Source organism: Rhineura floridana, chromosome 14 (genome assembly GCF_030035675.1).
Source record: "Rhineura floridana isolate rRhiFlo1 chromosome 14, rRhiFlo1.hap2, whole genome shotgun sequence".
Taxonomy (NCBI): Eukaryota; Metazoa; Chordata; class Lepidosauria; order Squamata; family Rhineuridae; genus Rhineura; species Rhineura floridana.
Window position 1 is genome coordinate 26,895,525 of NC_084493.1, and position 20,480 is coordinate 26,916,004.

The window sequence follows — 20,480 nt, forward strand, 5'->3', positions numbered from 1 at the left end:
CTCCGAAGCCAATATACCATAGAGATGCCTTGCTGTACCTGCGAATCGGTCCCAATGCCAGCTGATTTCGATATTTTTTCCCTCAGCAGAATTTCGTCTGAAAGTGTCACTCCTTCCTTTCTTCTCTCTTTGGTGCTGGGAACGGTCGCAGGTTTGATGACGCCCTCCTAAGCGCGCCCTGGCGTCAGGCTTTCCCTGCCCGCTTCCCTGTCGCTGGTTGCTCGGCGACAAACAAGGCCAGGCGTTGCTATGGAGCCTGATCCTAAGGGCTGTTATGTCCTGAGCAACCTCGCTGAGGTGGTGGAGCGGATCCTGGGCTTCCTGCCGACGAAGGCACTCCTGCGGGCGGCCTGGTGAGGAGCTGGTGCCCGAACTCTGTCGGGAAGGAAGGGAAGTGGCGACCCGGGCCTGTGAACGGGTGGGCTGGAAGGGGCTTCTCCTGGTCGGAACCCGGGCCGCTTGGGCTGTCGTGGGGCTCTGTCTGGCTGACTGGGGCTCTCATATGTACAGTCCTGGGCTTGGACACCTTCGCTCATCTGTGAAGTCGTCTTTGGAGGTGTTTTGTCGCAGCGTAGAGTTGCGGGGGGGGGAAGAGAGGCCCCCTGTTAGCTTCTCCTTTAGCTTTAAAAAACTGAGATGTATCCAAGTAAACTACTCAGAGTAGACCCGCTGGAGTTAATGTACCTTAACTTGGTCAAGTCCATTCATTTCAGTGATTCTCATCTTGGGTATGACTAACATGGGCTCTTTCTGTTTTTTGTATTAGGTTATGTTTTAATTATTGGATTTGTTGGTGAGCTCCAAGAGAGCTTCTGCTACGGGGCAGCAATATGAATGAAGTTAATATATTTGTGTTAATCTGCTGCAGTAAAAGTATAATTATTGTTGTTAGTTCCTTTTCTTGCCAGTTTGTTTGTTGTATATGTGTCTTTAATTTGTTGCCTTTCTCCCACCTTGGGTTACAGTACTAAAGACAAGCAAATATGAAGTGGAGCATAGCAGAGTTTTCTTTCAGGCTGGCTGATGGGTCCTTCAGGAGCTGCTTACATCAGTTCCCTGGCCTGGACTTTTCTTTTGCCTTCATACTGAGTACATGGGCCTTTAAGCAGCCCCTAGAAAGCGGGGCAGTGCCTTCTGTGATAGTTCTCATGCAGCCATTCAGGTCTCTTTAGGAGCTGATGGTACTTGCTCTTTGATCTGGATAGAAGCTTTGGGTTCTAAGCTACCTTTTATATAGGACACATTTTGTTTAAAGCAGGTGAAGTAAGGATGAATAGATTAAATGTCACAAGGAGCCTTATTTCAGAGGAGAAACTGTGTTAGTTTGTTACAGTTAACACAAAAGGAAGGCTCTAGTGGCACTTCTTTAAAAGCAGGTAAACGTATTGTGGCAGAGGTTTTCACAAGCTGTAGCCTGTATTTGTTCTTGGCTACAGTTCATGGTTAATGAAGAGAAATCTTAACCACATGTCCCAGTTTGGAAAACACACTGAGCCAAACGTTGGTTTGGCTTAGCATGGTAGGAGGAGCAAAGCAGCTGCAAGCTCCTCTCTGAGAATCTACGCAGTCTTGCCAAGCCAAAGTTTGGCTGAGCCGCTAAGCCTTACTGTTACATGAACCAGCTTTCTGAAGGTTCCTGAGCAAATATGACAAGTTTATTTGCAATGTAAGGTGCTAATTCTGCTTTTCGCTAGGAAAAGGGAACCATAATGGGCTGAGCTTGGCATAAGATAGGTACACTATTGTTACATTCCCTTGCTTCCCTTCTTTGCTCACCAGACACTAAGTGTTGATGGGGGATGGAGTAAAAATGGACTTGTTGCTGTCTCACCTGTTCAATTCCTCGTGAGTTACCTGCTTCTTGGACAACACCCTGTACTGCTGCCGTCCAGGTCCCTCCTGGAGAAAAGATGGATGAGCGCTGCCTTGTCACTGGACACTTTGGCTGCTGATACACGTCCCATTTCAATGCAGCCAATGTGGGGAGTCGAATCCCAAGCCATCCAGCAGCGACTCTTCTGAAGGCTGCCTTTCAAAAGAAGCCTGCAGCAGAGATAAGCCCTTTGGCTCCTCTTTTCCAGGCAGTGGCAGGTGAATTCCATGATGAGTATTGAAGTGCTGTCTTGAAAGCAGAAGTGTGACTAGGAGGAAGAGAAGGAATACCAGAGTGCCGGTGGAGTTGGTAACTGGATAATATTTCAGCATTTTTCTCTGCGACATGCAGGAAGCCATGGTCATAGATTCATGTAAAGGAACTGGCGGCTGGGCTTTTCAGGTGGTTAGCTTTTAGAAGGAGCAAGAAGTGTTACCAATCACTAAAGCCACATGATGGACATTTCCAAAGAAAGAGAAAGGAGGAGCCAGTGTGGGAGAGCTGGTAGTTGCTAAAACAAAGAGCTGCACTGGGGGAGATCAGTGGTTTAGATCTCAGCCATAAGCACACAGGGTGGCTGTGAGCAAATCACTGTTTCTCAACTCTCACCACCATCTGCAATCTAGGGTAAATAATGCTGCCCTTGTTTATTTATAAAAATATTGGTATACTGGCCCCTTACAAAAAAAACTGTACAGAGTTATTGTAAGGATTACAGTATGCTGAGATATGTGAAGTACTTAAACCTTCCAAATCTCTGCATTTCTTTCTATAGTGACAGAATATCTTCCAAATGCTTATTCTGTTGTGTTTCAGTGTGTGCCGGTTATGGAGAGAGTGCTCCCGCAGAATCTTGAGAACCCAGCAGAGTGTTGCTTGGGTTTCTACAGTAGAACAAGGACCATCAAATAGTCATGCTCTGGTCCGGGTGTTGACAGAGGAGCTTGAGGTAGGTGGATGGAACATCTTTGATCAGTCATGTAGTTTTGGTAATCTAACAAGTAGCATTCCTATGCTGCTCTTGGTGTACAACCTCTTAAAATGCAGGTGATGCTTCGCTGCTGATTCTGTAGCATTGCTATGTGTATTGCTTTAGGTATGACAATGTAATCTATTGTAACTTTCTATTTTGCTGTTTGTCATATTTGGGGAAGCTGAGTTTTTACATGTATGTCCTGTTCCATAGTATAAAGTGAGCCTTAGTCTTGAGGTAGTTATTTGGGAGACATGAAGTTCTTAGGTTACAGTTTCTGCACACTTACCTGAGAGTAAGCCCATAAAACCCACTGGGACTTGCTTCCGAGCATCCATGCATGTACTTAAAACTGTTTGGTATGTAAACTAAACCAAGAACTGCTTATTGATATTAGGCAGGCAGCCCCTCTTTATTGTCTTAGATGTCTGCTGAAAACTGTTTTGTTTCAGCAAGCATACTTGGATATATAGTTTAGTTATCTATTTTTTTAAAAATCTTATTGATTTTATATTTGTTTTTAATGATGGTTTTATGTGTATTTTAATTGGTTTCTGCGTTTTAGTGATGTCTTATTTACAGTTTTATTTGTACATCACTTTGATCAAGTGGTTTATAAGTCTTCTAACTACTTAATTGTAATGGGCTTTTTCCTGTACAGAATGATGGCTGTTATACATTGTCAAAAGACAAGATTTCATTATATTGTTCTTTGTTGGGTTAAGTTTCTCCTTGAACATTTTACAAATACTCTTGAAAACTTAGAGGAGAAAACGCACAGGCCATTATGACCCTGAGGAGTTGTACTTTGTGCAAGATGCGTAAAGGTGTAAATGCAAATTGAAAAAGCCCCCACCCTTTCAAACTTGGTGCTCTTGGTGCTCAATACGTTTTGAGGCAGAAAATAATAATAATAATAATAATAATAAACTTTAATTTATAGGCCGCCTATCTAGCCAAAGGCCACTCTAGGCGGCGTACAATAAAACGTAATAAAATACAATAACAATATAGCCAGTACAGTACAGTAAGAATTACAGTATGTAGTAGATTGTTCGTATTACAGTTCCAGAACTAATTCATCTTGGAAGTCTCAAGGATCGTAAAGGCCTGATGTAAAAGCCACGTTTTCAGGCCCCGGTGAAATATGTCTAGGGAAGGGGCATGTCGAAGATCTATTGGGAGGGAGTTCCAAATCGTGGGGGCCACCACAGAAAAAGCCCTCTCCCGAGTCCTCACCAACCTAACTACCTTAGTCGGCGGAACTGAGAGAAGGCCCTGAGTGGCAGATCTTGTAGGGCGGCATACTTTATGACGTTGGAGGCGCTCCTTCAGGTATACTGGGCCGGAACCGTATAGGGCTTTAAAGGTTAATACCAACACCTTGAATTGAGCCCGGAATACAACTGGAAGCCAGTGAAGATTGTATAACACTGGGGTAATATGATCATAACGGCGGCTATTCGTAAGTAAACGGGCCGCCGTGTTTTGTACCAGTTGTAATTTCCGGACTGTTTTCAAGGGTAACCCCACGTAGAGCGCATTGCAATAGTCTAAACGAGAGGTGACCAGTGCATGTACTACGAGTGGGAGCTGGTGGACAGGAATCTAGGGTTGCAGCCTCCGGATGAGACGTAGTTGACCCCAAGCTGCCCGGCATACTGATGAAACCTGAGCCTCCATGGTCAGCCCGGAATCAAGAATCACCCCGAGGCTTCGGACCTGGTCCTTCAGGGGCAGTTTTACCCCATTAAACACCAGGTCAATATTTCCCAACCCTCCTTTGTCTCCCACGAGCAGTACCTAGAGGTAGCAAAGTAATCTTTCTTTGTTGTCTTTATTGCCACATGATAGGCAGCTACTGCTGCTCTAACTTGTGTCCGAGCATCTTCGGAGCGGGACTTACGCCACCGGCGTTCTAGTCGTCTCACCTCCTGCCTCAGAACACGCAACCGTGGTGTGTACCATGGTGCTGTCTGGGATCTTTTCAGGGGGAGAGGACGTTTCAGGGCCACTCGGTCTAATGCCCCGGTGATCCCCGTATTCCACTCCATCACCAGGGCATCGACTGAATGACCTTCAGCAAGTTCCAAATCCCCCAGCACAGTCAGGAATCCTTCTGGATCCATCAGGCGCCTGGGGCGGACCATTCTAATAGGTCCAGTGCCTTTGCAGAGGGTGTGCGGCATCGAGAAGTCTACGTTTACCAGATAGTGGTCTGACCATGACACAGGGGTAAAAGTAATAGCCCCTAACTTCAGAGCACTTTTCTCCTCTCCCAGAACAAATACAAGGTCGAGAGCATGACCGGCTACATGGGTGGGCTCAGCATTACTAAGGTGCAGTTCCCAAGAAGTCATGGTGTCTAGGAAATCCCGAGGGGCTCCATTGAGAATGGCCTCGGCGTGCACATTGAAGTCACCCACCACCAACAATTCTGGGGACACCATGCGCACACCCAAGACCACCTCTAGCACCTCGGCCAGGGATTCTGCTGTGCAGCGAGGCAGGCGGTACACAAGCAGGATCCCTAAACTGCCCTTCGGGCCCAACCTCCAGTACATGCAGTCAACAAACTTGGTCCCATGGAGAGGAGACCTGGCAAAAACCAAGGAGTCCCGATAGATGACAGCCACTCCCCCTCCCCGCCTTCCTTCCCTCGGCTGATGTGCATAATGGAAACCTGGCGGGCACATCGCCTCGAGAGTAGGTGCCAAGGCTTCGTCCAACCAGGTCTCCGTTATACATGCCAGGTCTGCGGATTCATCCAAGATCATATCATGGATGCAAGATGTTTTCTGTACCACAGACCTGGCATTACACAGCAGCAAACGAAGGTTGGTTGGAATCTTGCATCCCCCAGTTATCTTCGGGTTATGGGCAGACCTGGAACAAGGGATGGATATTATGCATCTATCCCTTGTTCCTCTACTCTGACATGGTCTGCCTCCAGCACCACTCCATCGTCTGCCGCCCAATGTTTGTATACCTTGGCCCCCATCCCTTTTTGTCACATCCCCCCCAGATCTACACATGTCCCTATCCCCAGACGCCGGAGAGTTGGATCAGTTCTGAGATTGAATCCAGATTTGGATCCAGAACCTGTTCCCTATAAGTTCGTACTCTATCGCTGTTTCACAGGATTAGTTAATGTCAATTTATCTACTCATCTAATCACTATAAAGACTATAATAACTACTAAAATATAGGATGGGAATTGAAATGTTAAATGCCCATACCTTCCATGAACAATAGATATCCAATACAGATATCCAGTCCAAGCTAATTCCTAGCCTTAAATAATAATAACAAAAATGACAATAATAATAGTATAACTATATCTCATCCATCTGAATCTACGTATCCATTCATTCAGTTGCATTCACTCATTCAATCATACATAAAATCCATTCATAACCACAATCTACAATAATAAGAACCGCCAGCTGTAGAATCTTCTTCAGCTTGATCTTTAGTAATGCCTAGTTCTTATCAGACCACCAGCTAGTTTAAAATCCCTCAAGGACCTCTTTGGCTGTAAATAATTAAACAATAACCAAATAACTAACCATTTGCTGCCCTTTCATGGTATCCCAAATCAGCTGCTTGAGGTGGCTGACTCAATTTACCTAATGGTAGGGACAGCCCTGGTGCTTTTGAAGGATGAGATGATTCGTTGTTGTTGTTTCCATTTATAGACCACTTACTATCTAAAACATCTCAAAGCAGTTTACAATACACAAGGTACAATAAAAACATATCAAATTAATTTACAAACCAAAACCCATGAACAATATCCATATACATAAACATAACACAGTATAAAAGTCAGAGTGCACCAAGGGAAGCTCATAAGCTGCCCTCCCCGCTCTGTGAAAGTGTCAGAAAACTGAAATTATGTTAACCATGGAGGAGGGTGACAAGCAGGCAAGAGGTTATTGCTCCCCTGGTGCAGCTTGCCACCATTTCTCTTGCCTCTCCTTCCTCTGGGGAGGGGGGGCACCCAGTGGCTGCGAGGCTCCAGGACTCAAGCCTAGTTGGGCCTGTCAGCAGGAGGCCCGCACGGCTGCAGCATCCCCCCCCATGAGGCCGAAGCGGACGTGGGCCCCACTCTTGTTCTCTGCGATGGTGAAGCAGTTGAGCAGGTCGAAGTGGCCCATGCAGGAGCAATACGAGTCCGGGTGCTGGTTCACCAGCCACTACCAGTGGCCTGTTTTTTCTGCCCGAGTCCATCTTCCAGCGCGTCCTACATTTCTTAGTCGAGGAGCTCTGGCTGGCAGAAGCGAGTCTTGTCAGAAGAGCAGCAGTTCTTTGTGCTCCAAGCCAAGCAAGTTCTTCATTGGGATGTGTCTGGGAGAGGGAGAAAGAGAGAGAGAGAGTATGGGTTAGGGGATTTAAATGTTATCTCCCCATTTCCAGCTATGTTTGCTTTTCCTATGAAAGGGTAGTTCCTCTATGTTCTCCAGTGCCTGTCATCATATTTGGCTTTTACTTTACAGAAGGTTCACGTGCTGCCCCAGACAGTGTTGTATATAGCAGATGCAGAAACATTCACTGGACATGAAGAGTGCCACAGCCATGGACAGAAGAAAGGTAAGCATCTATGCCCAAGGCATCCTTCTGCCTTGAAGGAACCTTGTTCTGCCTGCTTACTGATTTTATACATCACAATGCAAGGAAGCACTTGTGATGGAGCTGCTTTGCTCCAGTGGATTGAGTGTTACTTAAGACATGGAGGGAGAGCCTGTGGTAGTGATCATTACCAGATAGGGGCCCACGTGTTTTGGCTAGCCTTAGTACCCAGACTGTTTGGTCTCCACCAATTCTGTGGGAAGAGGTAAAGGGTTGTATCCCCTGTAGTGCTAAGTTAAAGTCACTTAGCAGTATACTTGTTCCACTGGCAAAACTCACCCTTGCACTAGCGGACAGAGAATGTTGGATACAGCCCAAAGTCTGAGCTCTGAGACCCAGAATAATGGTAGCGACAAGCCACCACCTTTGTGTTCTCTCCCCTGCCCCCAATGCAATGAAGACAGGAGGTAGGAGTTGGCACTCTTAAGCATCCAGCTTTGTTTTTTTTTTCAATAATTTTTATTCAGATTTTCATAAAACATACAAGACGAAATCATAAAACATTCAAAGACAAAAAACAAAATCAAAAATAGTTAAACAAAAAAAAAAAAAAAGAAAAAAAAAACAAAAATAAAAAATAAAGAGTAAAATATTGACTTCCCATTTGTCAAAGATCAAATCAGTTATAAGTCTATAATATATAACAATCCTGTCTCTTAAGTCATATTATAAAATCACTTTCCTCCAGTAGTTATCTTACTTAATCATCAAATCTCATAAACATTACTTTATTCTTTCCACAAAAAGTCAAAGAGAGGTTTCAATTCTTTAAGAAATATATCTATCAATTTTTTTTTTCCAGATAAGCATATCGATTAATCCATCTCATTACTAATTATGATAATCTTATTGTCATAACCATAGTCAAAATAAACATTTCAATTAATCCATCACATCAGAATCTGTTAGGTTCAGTAATTTCAGTAGCCATTGTTCTATTATCCCTATTAGTTCCATTTTCCATCTTCCATCTTCAGTAGTCTTGTTAAGTCCAGTAATTTCAATATCCAATCTTCCATTATCAGTATTCCATAATAATCTTGCTGTCAAAGCCATAGTCATATAGTAAGAGTCTGATGGGAATTACCTCTATCCCAAATATTTTCTTGCCATCCATTCTGAGTAGGTTGCTGAAATACTGCTGTAAAATCATATCTCTGTTCTTTTTTTCAAAATACACTGGGTCATCTCTTAAAAGTTTTTCCATTGTCACATGGCTGCAGTTAATTCCATAGATTTTCTCTATATTGGGCTCCATCACATCATTCCAGTCCAGAAGATTATCCATGCCATTGATAACTTTATCTCTAGAATCTTCATTAATTTCTTCAGAGATAACATTGAGTTCCAAACAATAGATTTTATTTCTAAAGTCCATAGACTCCAAATCTTGTTCCTGTTCCACGTTTGTTCCAATCTCCGGGATCTCCTCTCTCACAGGGACCCCTGTTCCAGTCTCCAGGGTCTCCTCTCTCACAGGGACCCCTGTTCCAGTCTCCAGGGTCTCCTCTCTCACAAGGACCCCTATGTCTTTAATCTCCTGTGTCTCCAAACAATAGATTTTGTTTCTAAAGTCCATAGACTCCAAATCTTTTTCCTGTTCCACGTTTGTTCCAATCTCCGGGGTCTCCTCTCTCACAGGGACCCCTTCCAGGGTCACCTCTCTCACAGGGACCCCTATATCTTTAATCTCCTGCTTCATTTTACTCAATTCAATTTTCAGCTCCTTACAACCCTGTCGCAGGTTTTGTTTCGTTATCTCAATCTCATCCATTATTTTCTGAAACATAGTTATTTCCAGATTCTCAGCCACTTTCTTAATTGCCATTTTAAAAGAAAAATATAGGAAAACCACTTCTTATTTCAGCAACAATTGGGTTAATACTCCAAACTTGGTGACATCACAGTATAAACAGAGCAGACAGCCTTATCTCTCCATGCTTAAGTAAACAAAATGCAGTTCCCAGGATCGAAACAATTAATGGCGGTTGTCAAGAAACAGATTCGTCAAAATAAAATAGACCAAAAAGAGAGTAGTCTCAGACAATATAATATTCTTCAAAATAAAAATCTGGAATAGAAATCCCTCTTCTGTGTATATCTTTAGAATGCAAATCCAGGACAGCTTTTTGCAACAAAAACAGAGATAAGCTATTAATTAGTGAGTAGCAGAGAGAAGTTATGGCTCCCCAGTGAGATGTCAAAAACCGATCAATCTGGCAAATCTCTTTTAAACAGCAACAATTTAAGTCAAGTAAAAGAAAAATATAGAAAGAAGGGTGCTTGCCTGTTAGTGCGTTCTCTCTTAGAAGATAAGATGAACGTTCGCTTTATCAGATAGAGCTTGTTGTTGAAAATCCGTCCCACCTTCGTCGGCTGGACCTCGTCCCATAAATTAATGAGATCTGGTCGTCCCAACAAAAATAGGCTTTGAGGTTAATCTCTTCGTTTCTCCCTACCCGGGAGAAGTTTAATCAGTCAAAAAAAAAAAAAAAAAACCTGACTGATATATCTGAATAAGCTTCTTTTGAGGCAGGAGCCCGTCTCAAAAGCAGGCACAGGCTAAGTCACCCTTCCCGGAAGTCCCCTTAAGCATCCAGCTTTGGAGAGGCTTGCAAAGCAGCAAGACACTGCTTCTTTGCAAGCCTGTTGCTGGCCTAGCAGAAATTGAGTTTCCTTGTGCTCTTCTCATGGCTCAGGAGCAGAGCAAATCAGTTTCTAAGGCCTTGGGAAGGCTTGGAAAGTAGCAAAGTATTTCACCGCTTTCCTCAGTGGCCTGCACATTTGTTACGATCTTAGAGGAACTGTCAGAATAGGCACACGGCCTATTTTGACCACTTATAATTCCAGTCATATCATAAGCTTGAACCAACATCTCAGTATTCACTCTTCTAAGTTCCTGGAAAACTACCACAGGAAAAAATGTGGGCAAATTGCCCAACAGTTAAATGTGCCATTTTTGACCAGCATAGTTTGTTCCTGAGGAGTACCTGCACTTGCTGAAGCAGCTAATTAAAATAACATGAAGACCTGGTAGATGCTCCCAACTCTGCAGTTGATTCCATGTGAGTGGACTCCACATTGTTTTTCTTACAGCACGAAGAAGAAATAGCAAAGAAACAGCCACTGCATTAGAAAAACTATTGCCCGAACGATGCCAAGTCCTTGGTCTAGTGACACCTGGAGTTGTAGGTAAGAAAAAGCGGTAATAAGTTCAGCTGTTGGCTCTTGCAAACGGTTCCTTCCACTGGTTTAAAACAAGACAATGTTCGGTAAAAGGGGGGGGAGAGGGAGATAGACTGATTCAGATTCTTCACTAGGTAAGGAACAGTTTGTGCTGCTTACTGGGCCCCATATGAGTGCATGGAGCCCGTTAGTATGTGACATTCCCCCAGAGGCAATGTTGTATGGATGTGCATCTTCACAATCTGTACACATAGCTGTACCCACAGCCACCATAAGCTCCACAATCATGCCATTTTCCAGTGCTTAAATCCCAGCAGACTCCACACAGAAGTCCCAGTTCTTAATGCAAGCAGAGCCTTCAGCTGTTGGCCGGCTAGTAACCCCCATGCATGTTCCCCAGATTCCTGTGTGATGCTGTCATCTACTATGAATTGGCATAATTCCAAACTCTCACCCCTCGCTGCCTAGAAAGGAGGGCCTAGGGGAAGGCTATTAGAGCATCTGATCTGCATGCAGAAGGTCCACTCCCTGGCATCCCATGTAAGACTGGGAAAGACTCACTATCTGAAACCCTCGAGAGCCGCTACCTGTCAGTGTAGGCAATATTAAACTAGATGAACCAAGGGCCTGACTCTGTGTAAGGCAGATTCTTTTGCCCCTGTCTGCCTGGCCATGCTAGCAGGCAGTTGTATTAAATGGTCCCAGGCTATGGTCTGAAGGCATGAGGCCACCACCTTGCTGAAGCTAAGCAGGTCTGGTCAGTGTCTGGATGGGAGTCCGCCTAGGAACCACATGTATGCCGCCTTGGGTTCCATGGTGAAAGAAAGGCGGGGTATAAATGTAACGAACAAATGAATAAAGAGGCATTCAGTAGTAGATTAGGGTGGGACATCCAGAGTGAGCAAAGCAGAGATGTTCATTGGTGTTGCACACCTTAAAACATTCTGCTTCCGGTGTAGCTCAGAGCTAGAATAAGCTGCATGCCTGAAGAAAAGCCCTGTGATATTTGTAAAGGTTGTCATTTTCAAAGGCTTTGTTGGTCATATGAAAGGTATTATTTTTATCCTGGTTCAATGGGCAAATGAGAGGGAACTACAGCCCATCTTTATTACCTGACTTGTGAGCAATGATCACAATCCTGGTTGAGAACACATTTATTCCATGAGCATGCAAGACATTTTAGGTTTGCTGTGTGTAGTGCTTCTATGTTTCACTGAAAGCTGTACAGCTTACTTGCACAAGTCAGCCATGATGATTCAGAGCTTCATGAGGCTCTAACGGGAACATGAAGCTCTGAATAAGCAGAACCTGCTCCAGTTGCTTCACTGAGGGTGACAAGGATGTTTCATGCACAGCCAAATAAGTAGCTGCATGCATTTTTAAAAGACAAAAGTATTTTCCTCTTTGGTGAATATAGAGAGTCACTGTTTACTCGGAAGCACAGAGGAAGTAGCCTTTACACCAAGTCAGACAAGTATTGTCTGCGCTGACTGGCATCTGCTTTCCATGGTTGCTGGCCAGAGTGTTTCGCAACCCTCCCTGGAAATGCCAGAGAATGAACCTCTTTGTATGCAAAGCATGTGCTCTTACACTGAGCTATAGCTCTTTGCCAAAGGTGTGGCCCCGTTTTCCTTCAGTTCTGTCTGAAATCCTGTTTAACCTGGGACTTTCTGCCTACAAGGCATGTGCTCTAACAACTGAGCTTTGGGCCTCTAATGCATAGACTCTATGTGGATCTTAAAGTCACATGTGTGTTTTTCTTATAAACTTCTGCATGATTATTGTGTCAGATTAAAAAAACCCTCCTTGGTTTCATGTTGAAGTGACAGTGCTTTGGTATCATTCCATGCTGCTTTCAAAAATAGGAGCATTTAAAAAAATATTGCAGAGATGCATGACTAGGGGATGGGCTAGTAGTTGCAGACTGATGTTTATACCAAGATTACCTACATTTGAACTGTCCTTAGTTACACCAATAGGCTCTCACAGCAATCGACCTCTGGAGATTGAAGATGGTGAAGCCGGCTTTGCATTATTGTTCCCCAAGATTGATGGGGTGAAGATTCAGACCTTTCATTTTTTTAAAGACTTGAAGACCAGGGTCCTTGATGAAAGCCAGTTTGCTGAAGCAGGCAAGTATTGGCTAAAATTCCATAGTAGTAAAATGTTAACGTTTAGCAGCCTAAAGTTTTACTTCCTAAATGTGCAGTTCAGGCTCTTTCAAAAAATAAACATTAAAAGTTCTCATGGCATGGGTCTTGAACCCCATATGCACAAGTCCAGAGGGGTACAACTGTTTTTGCAGCTTCCAGGTGAACCCCTATGGGAGTGATAAATCATGCACTCACAAAAAACTGAATCCTAATGTGCCAAAAGATTCCTCCTATTATGCCTTTGTCATGCATTTTAGTGGATGTAGCTCAGATTCTGAAAAGCTCAGTTTCTTATTTATTTATTTATTTATTTAAAATATTTATACCCCGCCCTTTTTCCGAGGAACTCAGGGCGGCTTACATTAAAACATTAAAACAGCAATAATTAATAAACATGATATTCAGTAAGCAATTTAAGTTTAAATTCAAGTTTCTTGAGCCTTGTTTGCATTGTCTGAGGAAGACTATTGTCTAAAACCCTGAGGAGCTGCAGCCTATCTGTATAGAAAGTACAGAGCTAGATAGACCAATGTACTGACTCTGTAGAAGGAATTTTCTATGAGTACAAAATCTGGCCTGTCAATGGCAAGCTTTAGGATGGTGATCCACTGGGTGTGGATTCAGGAGAGAACTGTGAGGGTGATAAAGCAGAGAAATGCATAACACATGTTTTTAAGTGTAAACTAAAAATGTCTTAGATATACACAGAAAAGTGTATGTAGTATGAATGCAACAAACTAGTGTTTGAAAATGTGTGCATCATACAATTATCCACAGAGAGCTGAAATTGGATACTTCTGCATGTTGATTGTACCCTCAGTACCAAACCCAGGTTTGGGGCCATAGCATGCATTATGTGGGTATAAAGACAAGCACTATGTACAAAAGATGAGGGAACCAGGGCTGTGGAGTCAAAGTCGTGGAGTTGGAGTCGGAAGCAATTTTGGGTGGAGTCGGAGTCAGTAGAAATGTACCGACTCCGGCTTCAAAATAAATGTTGATTGTCAAATTTTTTAAAATATAAATTCAAAATGTCAAAGAAGCTTCCCATGAAGTCAGCTGTAGTTGAGCATTTCACCATAACTCAAGATGGAAAACATTTTGTGTGTCAGTGTATGACACAGGACCCAGATGAAGACAAATGCTGTGATGCCAAGATCAGCACATATTCAGGCAGCGATAAAAATGCTCCTATGAGAGCTTCCAATTTAAAAAGACATTTACAGCCCTTTCCAGGGCTGTGGAGTTGGAAGCAATTTTGGGTGGAATCGGAGTCGGACAGTAGAAAAATAGAGGAGTCGGAGTCGAAGGTTTGGCGTACCGACTCCACAGCCCTGGAGGGAACTGACTTTATTTAAATAAAGGAAAAAAGATTGTGGCTGGGATGCATGCACTGATCATTTTCAAATGTGTACAATCCTCTCCAAAATGAGTGAGGGGAACAGGTACTTTCCCAACTTGCAGTTGATAGAACAAGAAGCAAACTAGTTTTGTGCTTAAGGGAGGTAAATTCTGGCAAAACATCAGGTAGAACACTTTCTGTACGTGCAGCCCAGCAGACATATAAACTGCCTTACTCCTTTAGAGTTACCTGCTTTAGGTATCCAGCATTGGGGAAATAACCTAATCCAAGCCTATTTCTAGATTCCAAACGTCTAGGTTATTCCCTGTGTCCTATGAAAGGCTTAAAAGTGTCTGATTACCCATAGATAAATATTTTGTAATCAGTTCCAAAGAAGGAGTAACTCTGCATTGTTTCCTGAGCCTCTTTTTCCCACTATACTTTCTATCATGGGGGTTTCTAAAATATTCCATGTTCTCCCAATTATCCTTGGACAGGATATTCGTAAGCCCCTCAGGAGTGACAACAAGGAGATGCTTTGTTCAGAATATTCTTCACAGCCTGCTCCTTCCCCACCAGCCACAGTAAAAGAACAACACATGAATCTTCCCTCCAATGGGCCTGCTGTTTAACCTAAAGAGTATAATAGGTTTGTTATCCAACTTGGAGCATCTCCCTTGTGGAGACTAATAAGTCCAACTTGTTTTTAATGGCCTTTTTAACTTTGGGGCATTTTCAGATCCTTCCTCTGGCTGTGTAACTTACATACTCTGGGTGTGTTGTTTACTTGGACACAAAGGAAGTTTTTTACTTCCTGAGCTACAGCTTGCATGTATTCTGACATGTAAAACATTAGGTAGTAGTTAAAGTTGCCAAGTGCAAAGCAAAGCAAAACATACAGTTACAGACTGCACGAAACCCCCAGGATTGTATGCTGCAGAGGAGGTCATAAACAGCTGGAGGGCCAGAAAGATAACAAATCTTTATAGAGCATCTGCCTTTGTGATATGTCTTCTGCTCATCTGTCCCTTAGGGAGAAGTAGCCCAGAACACACAAACTGATGCTGATCCAGCCCAGAATTGTAGGTGCAGGGCTGTCCTGCCTATTGCCATTCCTGCCAAAAGACAACATTAAAGAGCTAATCTCCCCCCCCCCTGTCTTCCTTAATTAGGCCTGAAGAATAACCCCGATCTCAGAGTGGTTCTTCTGTTTGGGTACAACACGTGGAAGTCAGGAGCAACACAGTTTCTACACCAAATAGTCAATCGTTTGAATGAAAAAAGCATCATCTTGGCTGGGGGACATGTGGAGAGCTTTACATCTCTAACTTCTGAGAAGTGGGTATCTTCAGCAGAGTGTGGGATCACTTTGCCCTCAGGCATCCACTGGAACCTTGTGTTGCATAAGTTAAAGTCTGTTATATGAGAGAGTGAATTGGAATTCTATCCATTTCTGAAATCTCAGCTTCTGCTTTTATAAAAAGCAAGTTTCTGGCTCTCATGATCTGCTGAAATCTCGATGCTAGAGGGGGTAATGATTGTTTAAGAAAATCCCATTTGAATCAGACCAAATGTCCAATATCCTGTATCCCTTAGTGGATGCTTCTGGGAAGCCTACCAGCAGACATGAAAGTATCCCCTTAACAACTAGTATTCAATGGCATGCTATTGCTGAACCTTGGAGTTACATTAACCTATGATGGCTAATAACCTTTGGTAGAGCTGTCCTTTATGAATAAAGCCACCTAAGCTAGTGGCCACCATTGCATCCTGTGGCAATGAATTCCTTAGATTTAATATGTTGCTTGTAAAAGTTCCTTTGTTCTGATTCTCCTATCAATTTAATTGGGTTCTAGCATTATAAGAAGGAGAAAAAAGTCTATCTGCTTTTTTGCTCCCCTCCAGCTTATCCATTTCCCCCCTAAAACTAAAAGGTACTCTAGCCTTTCCTTGTAGGGCACATACGCCAACCCTTAGATCATCTTGGTTTCCCTTTTCTGCATTCTACAATATCCCTTTTTAAGAAGTTTGCCTTCCTTAAGCTATTGGTGCCAAGCTTCTTGTCTGGAATGTATGTTCCTGGTTTTGGAAGCCAAGGATAAGCTCTGGTAATTATCAACTATTGCATCCTATCCCAGGGCAGACTTCCTGACTTAAAAGATTGCCAAGCTGGTCCTGAGGTGATGTCGGAGAAACTTGGCATTCAGATGACTTCAGTATAAATGTTTGAAGCTAGCTCTTCAGCGCTGGCTTGGGTCTTTATGATCATACCTACCCCAAATAATAATTAGTCCTACATGCAGCAGGGCACACTGCATTCAATATTTTTCATTGGCTCGGAAATAGGTAATCTAGGTGTTGGAGGTAAAGAGATGGCATAGTTATCAGAGTAAGATCATTACCTTTTGAAGGCACAGAAAACATTAGTGGTTGTGATGGTCTGGTTCCAAAGACCAAAGAAGCTAGTTGGATTTCTGAATCCCCTATTGAATGAATGGTTGTACTTAACATATGACCTGAAACAGATGAGACTGGAAGAAAGATGGCTCGAGCACAGATTTTTCTTGACTCTTGCTGAAAACACTGGTTGTGGAGTTTATTGATTTTTAAAAGTTATGCCATGGCAGTGGCAACAGAATACTTGTGAATTGCATTTGTTTTGCTATTTGGAGTGTGGATGAATGTATTAAAACCAGGATGTGCTTATTTTTAAAAAAGGAAAACCAACATGCTATAATGAATTTGAAGCTGTTTCATTTGATTTTGTTTTAGTCTCTGGCCAATGCAGGGTTGTATTTGGGAGTGTGAAGGTGATCACTTATGAGTGGCATTGGTTCCATTCTGGTTGTTAAGTTATTCAGGACAGGCAGAGTCCTTGGTTTCCTGGGATAATTGGGTGCTGAACAATCTGCAACTCTCAAAAATGCATCCTGAATCTAGTTTTCCTAACTAGTTACTATCCTGTCATACCTTCCCAGAGGAATGTTCCTGAGCTGAGCAGGGCCCTTTCAGCACAGATGATGTGAGCTTGCTAGGTCTTGTTTTTGGCTTGGTTATGGAACATACTGCATTTGAACTCTTGACAATCTCCACTTTAAAAGGTTTATGCACTGTATATCAAAACAGGTTCATCTTCTCCCTTTCAGTCCAGTGAATCCATGGCAAATGCATGGGCTTCCAAAAGTCTGATAGTGTATGGATGAAGACAAGTAGTGATGTGCTGCTTCTCTACGCAACTGCAGCAGCCTACATTCTACTGCTGTTCTAGGTCAAACATTTTTTCCAATCCCTTGAGTGTTGCTTTTGCAGTTGTCAGAACAACGTGTCCCTCTGTAATCAGACTGTATTATTATACTATGTTTACTCAGGGTAGAGTACAACACGGACAGGCATCACTTCAGGTGAATTATGGTCAAATCACATCTTTATAGCAAATTAACAAAAAGGAGGCAAAACCTTCAGCACTTACCTCTCCCTTGCATTCCTGGTGAAGTCTATTCTGTTCACTTTTTAATTCAAGAAATAAGCCCCATTCAGTGGTCTGTCAGGGGTCTTGCAGGATAGTTGATGTCTTAACATTAACTTGCAGTCAGTACAACAGAGTGAGTTAACCTTATTACTTATTTGTGTGGGCAGTCATTGGTGTTGCAGTATCCCTGGCACATCTTCCATTTAAAATAGACATTCTACAAGTCAGCACAAAACAAAATCTTCATTGGTATAGAGCAGGAATGATCAAGCTGTTCAGAACTGAGATCCACTCCAAAAGGTGGACTATGCCAAAAGGGCCTTATGAACATGTGCTTAATTGACCAGTTGCCCTAAATATAGGTAGATGCAAGGCAGGCTGGATAACCAGTCATGCTGCTTTTCTAATGCCATTTCCAAGTGCTTGTGTTTGGACAGATGCATTTTCAGGTTTTGGACAACAGCCATTGGTTAAACTACAATCTATTTGAAGGTTAATAATGAAGTTTTTTAGCAAAAGGTAATTAGTTCCCTATTGCAACACTTGTGGGGGGGGGGTTCTTGATGTTAAAGCCTTGCAAGCAGAAATGGCAAATAATCTTGTGATTTTTGAAACAGTTTGCTATTTTTTTTTAATGCAAAGATACTTTTTCCTTCACAATAACCAAGATAAATCTAATGGGATAAATATTCCACATCACCTGAGCTATTAAGAGCAGATCTACAAATTATAAGAGACTTTAAAGTAATGGTGGAAAATGTAATTGTGAAGTAGTGCTGCACTAAAGTAAGTGCAGATAATTTAGGTATAGTTCTGTGCAAAAGATTTCCCTCCTAGAGTTAGCAATCAGACAGAATAACAGGGCACATAAAGTTAGGTCCAGTTGGAGAACAATTTGCTTGTTTGGGAAGCTGAGATTTTCACTATTCAGAAACGTTCATGACCTTCAAACAAGCCTTTTGGGGAGATGAGCAGGGTTATGAAATAGGAACATAGCTTATGCTGGGAGAATCTATGGAGTGTGTTTGCAGGGATCTCTAATGCCTAGTATTTATTGTTTCTCTTGTTTCATATTATGTACAGCCTTGTTGGTGCTGTTGTATTCTGTCAAAAATGCTTTTTATCATTATGCTTTTTTTTCTCTTTCAGTAATGCTCAGGCTGGTGATTCTTGTGGTGTTGTCGGCTTGGCTTTTAGTGGACCCCAGATCCAGAGTGCTACCGTTCTGTTAGATCAGGATGTAATTGATGAGAGGACAGCAGAAGCTGCAATGCAGCGCCTCAAGGCCGCAAACATTCCTGAACACAATAGCCTCGGTTTTATGTTTGCATGTGTTGGCAGGGGATATCAACATTACAAAACCAAACAGAACCTTGAAGCTGATGCTTTTAGGAAGTTCTTCCCTAACATTCCCCTCTTTGGCTTTTTTGGACATGGGGAGATAGGATGTGATCGAATTGTGACTGGGAATTTTATACTCCGAGAGTATAATGACACGAAGGATGACCTGCTCCATGGTTATACCACTGTAATGACTCTTATCCATCTGGGTTCAGCCAAAGCAAACCAAGCTTAAACATTTCTTTGTAAATATCACCAGAGAACCCAGGCTCTTTTAATTCCAGCCATGGTGAAAAAAACTGGAACGCTATACACACTTCCAGCAGAGGTAGTTTATGAAACAAAAGTTATCATTGTCCCCTTGACTTTAGGCCATCTAGCTGGCATAAGATTAATCTGAATGAGGAAGAGTGGAAATTTTAAAACTGCAAATAAGTCAGATCTCTGGTAAAATAATTTTATTTCATTCCTAAAGTTGCAAATGATTTAGGTCAGCATTAAGTTGAAACTTGTTAGTGAACATTCTTTGGAAGTGAAATAATTCCATTCTTTGGAAGTGAAATAATCAGCATTTCTGCATGCAGTTTGTGGATTAAACTTTGATACAACAATCAAGTTAAGCATTAAATGAACTTTCAGGTAGTTTTTTTTTTTAAGTGGCTGTGCCTTTTATTACTCAGCAAGCTCTTTCAAGAAGCAAACCTGCTTTTCTGAACTCAATACTTTTAACAGCAGTTTGAGGTAAGATGGTGAAGTATATGTGCAGAGCCAGCCAAATTTAAAACATTGAATAATTCTTGGATACCTGGACTGTATTTTAATCTACCATCTTTAAGAAAGAATAAGACTGTCTGGATGGAGCCTTAGGACTTTTCTCAGTTAAACTCTGTAGACTAGAAAGTGTCCTTTACTAAACTATTATAAATGATATTTGCTGTCAGACTGCTTTTTATCTCCTTTGTTCTTTCTGATCCTAAACATTATCACCTTCATGGATAAGCCCACAAGGACCCTCAGTTTGACCTTGACACAAATGTCCAGTTGCCTCACCCTGGGCATGCTGCATCTGCCTGTGTGACAGAGACTATAGAAAGCATAGCAGCTTATTGGGATTGGCCAGGCCTATGGCCATCACATGTCATGCTATGTGTGCCATTCTGTAGTTCCATGTAAAGGAGAGGGCTGAACACTTTACTTTGAACTGAGTCCTGTTGACTTGAATAGGATAACAGTGAACTTGATTTCTCACTCCTTCAGCAGCTACTGTTTGGTATCTATTTTCTGTAGAAAATAGAAAAGTGTCTAGAGATAGCGAGGGGAATGCTGAGCATGGCAGCAAAAGGGCATCAAGAATGTTGAGTAAGGGTAACTTAATAAAATGTTCTCTCAAGTGAAGACATCAATTTAATCTGTTCTGTTGAAGCAGTGTTTTTTTAAATCTGGAAGGAATTACCAATATTAAGGTACAGTCACTAAGATTTAACAAAATGTAGTTTTATTTCTATTACAAA

The 20,480-nt window shown here is 42.4% G+C and overlaps 1 protein-coding gene across 2 annotated transcripts; it reads left to right on the top strand.

Moving 5' to 3' along the window:
- The first annotated feature begins 102 nt into the window (after positions 1-102).
- FBXO22 (F-box protein 22) lies at positions 103-19,897 on the top strand. 2 transcript variants are annotated; one of them, XM_061594749.1, is made up of 7 exons: positions 103-353; positions 2,690-2,822; positions 7,346-7,439; positions 10,575-10,670; positions 12,632-12,796; positions 15,332-15,497; positions 18,778-19,897. In XM_061594749.1, exons 1-7 carry the CDS (start codon positions 250-252, stop codon positions 19,202-19,204), a joined length of 1,185 nt encoding a protein of 394 aa, XP_061450733.1. In that variant the 5' UTR covers positions 103-249; the 3' UTR covers positions 19,205-19,897. The 2 variants fall into 2 exon arrangements, with proteins under 2 accessions (XP_061450733.1, XP_061450734.1); XM_061594750.1 differs by lacking the exon at positions 103-353 and adding an exon at positions 431-728.
- The last annotated feature ends 583 nt before the right edge of the window (positions 19,898-20,480 follow it).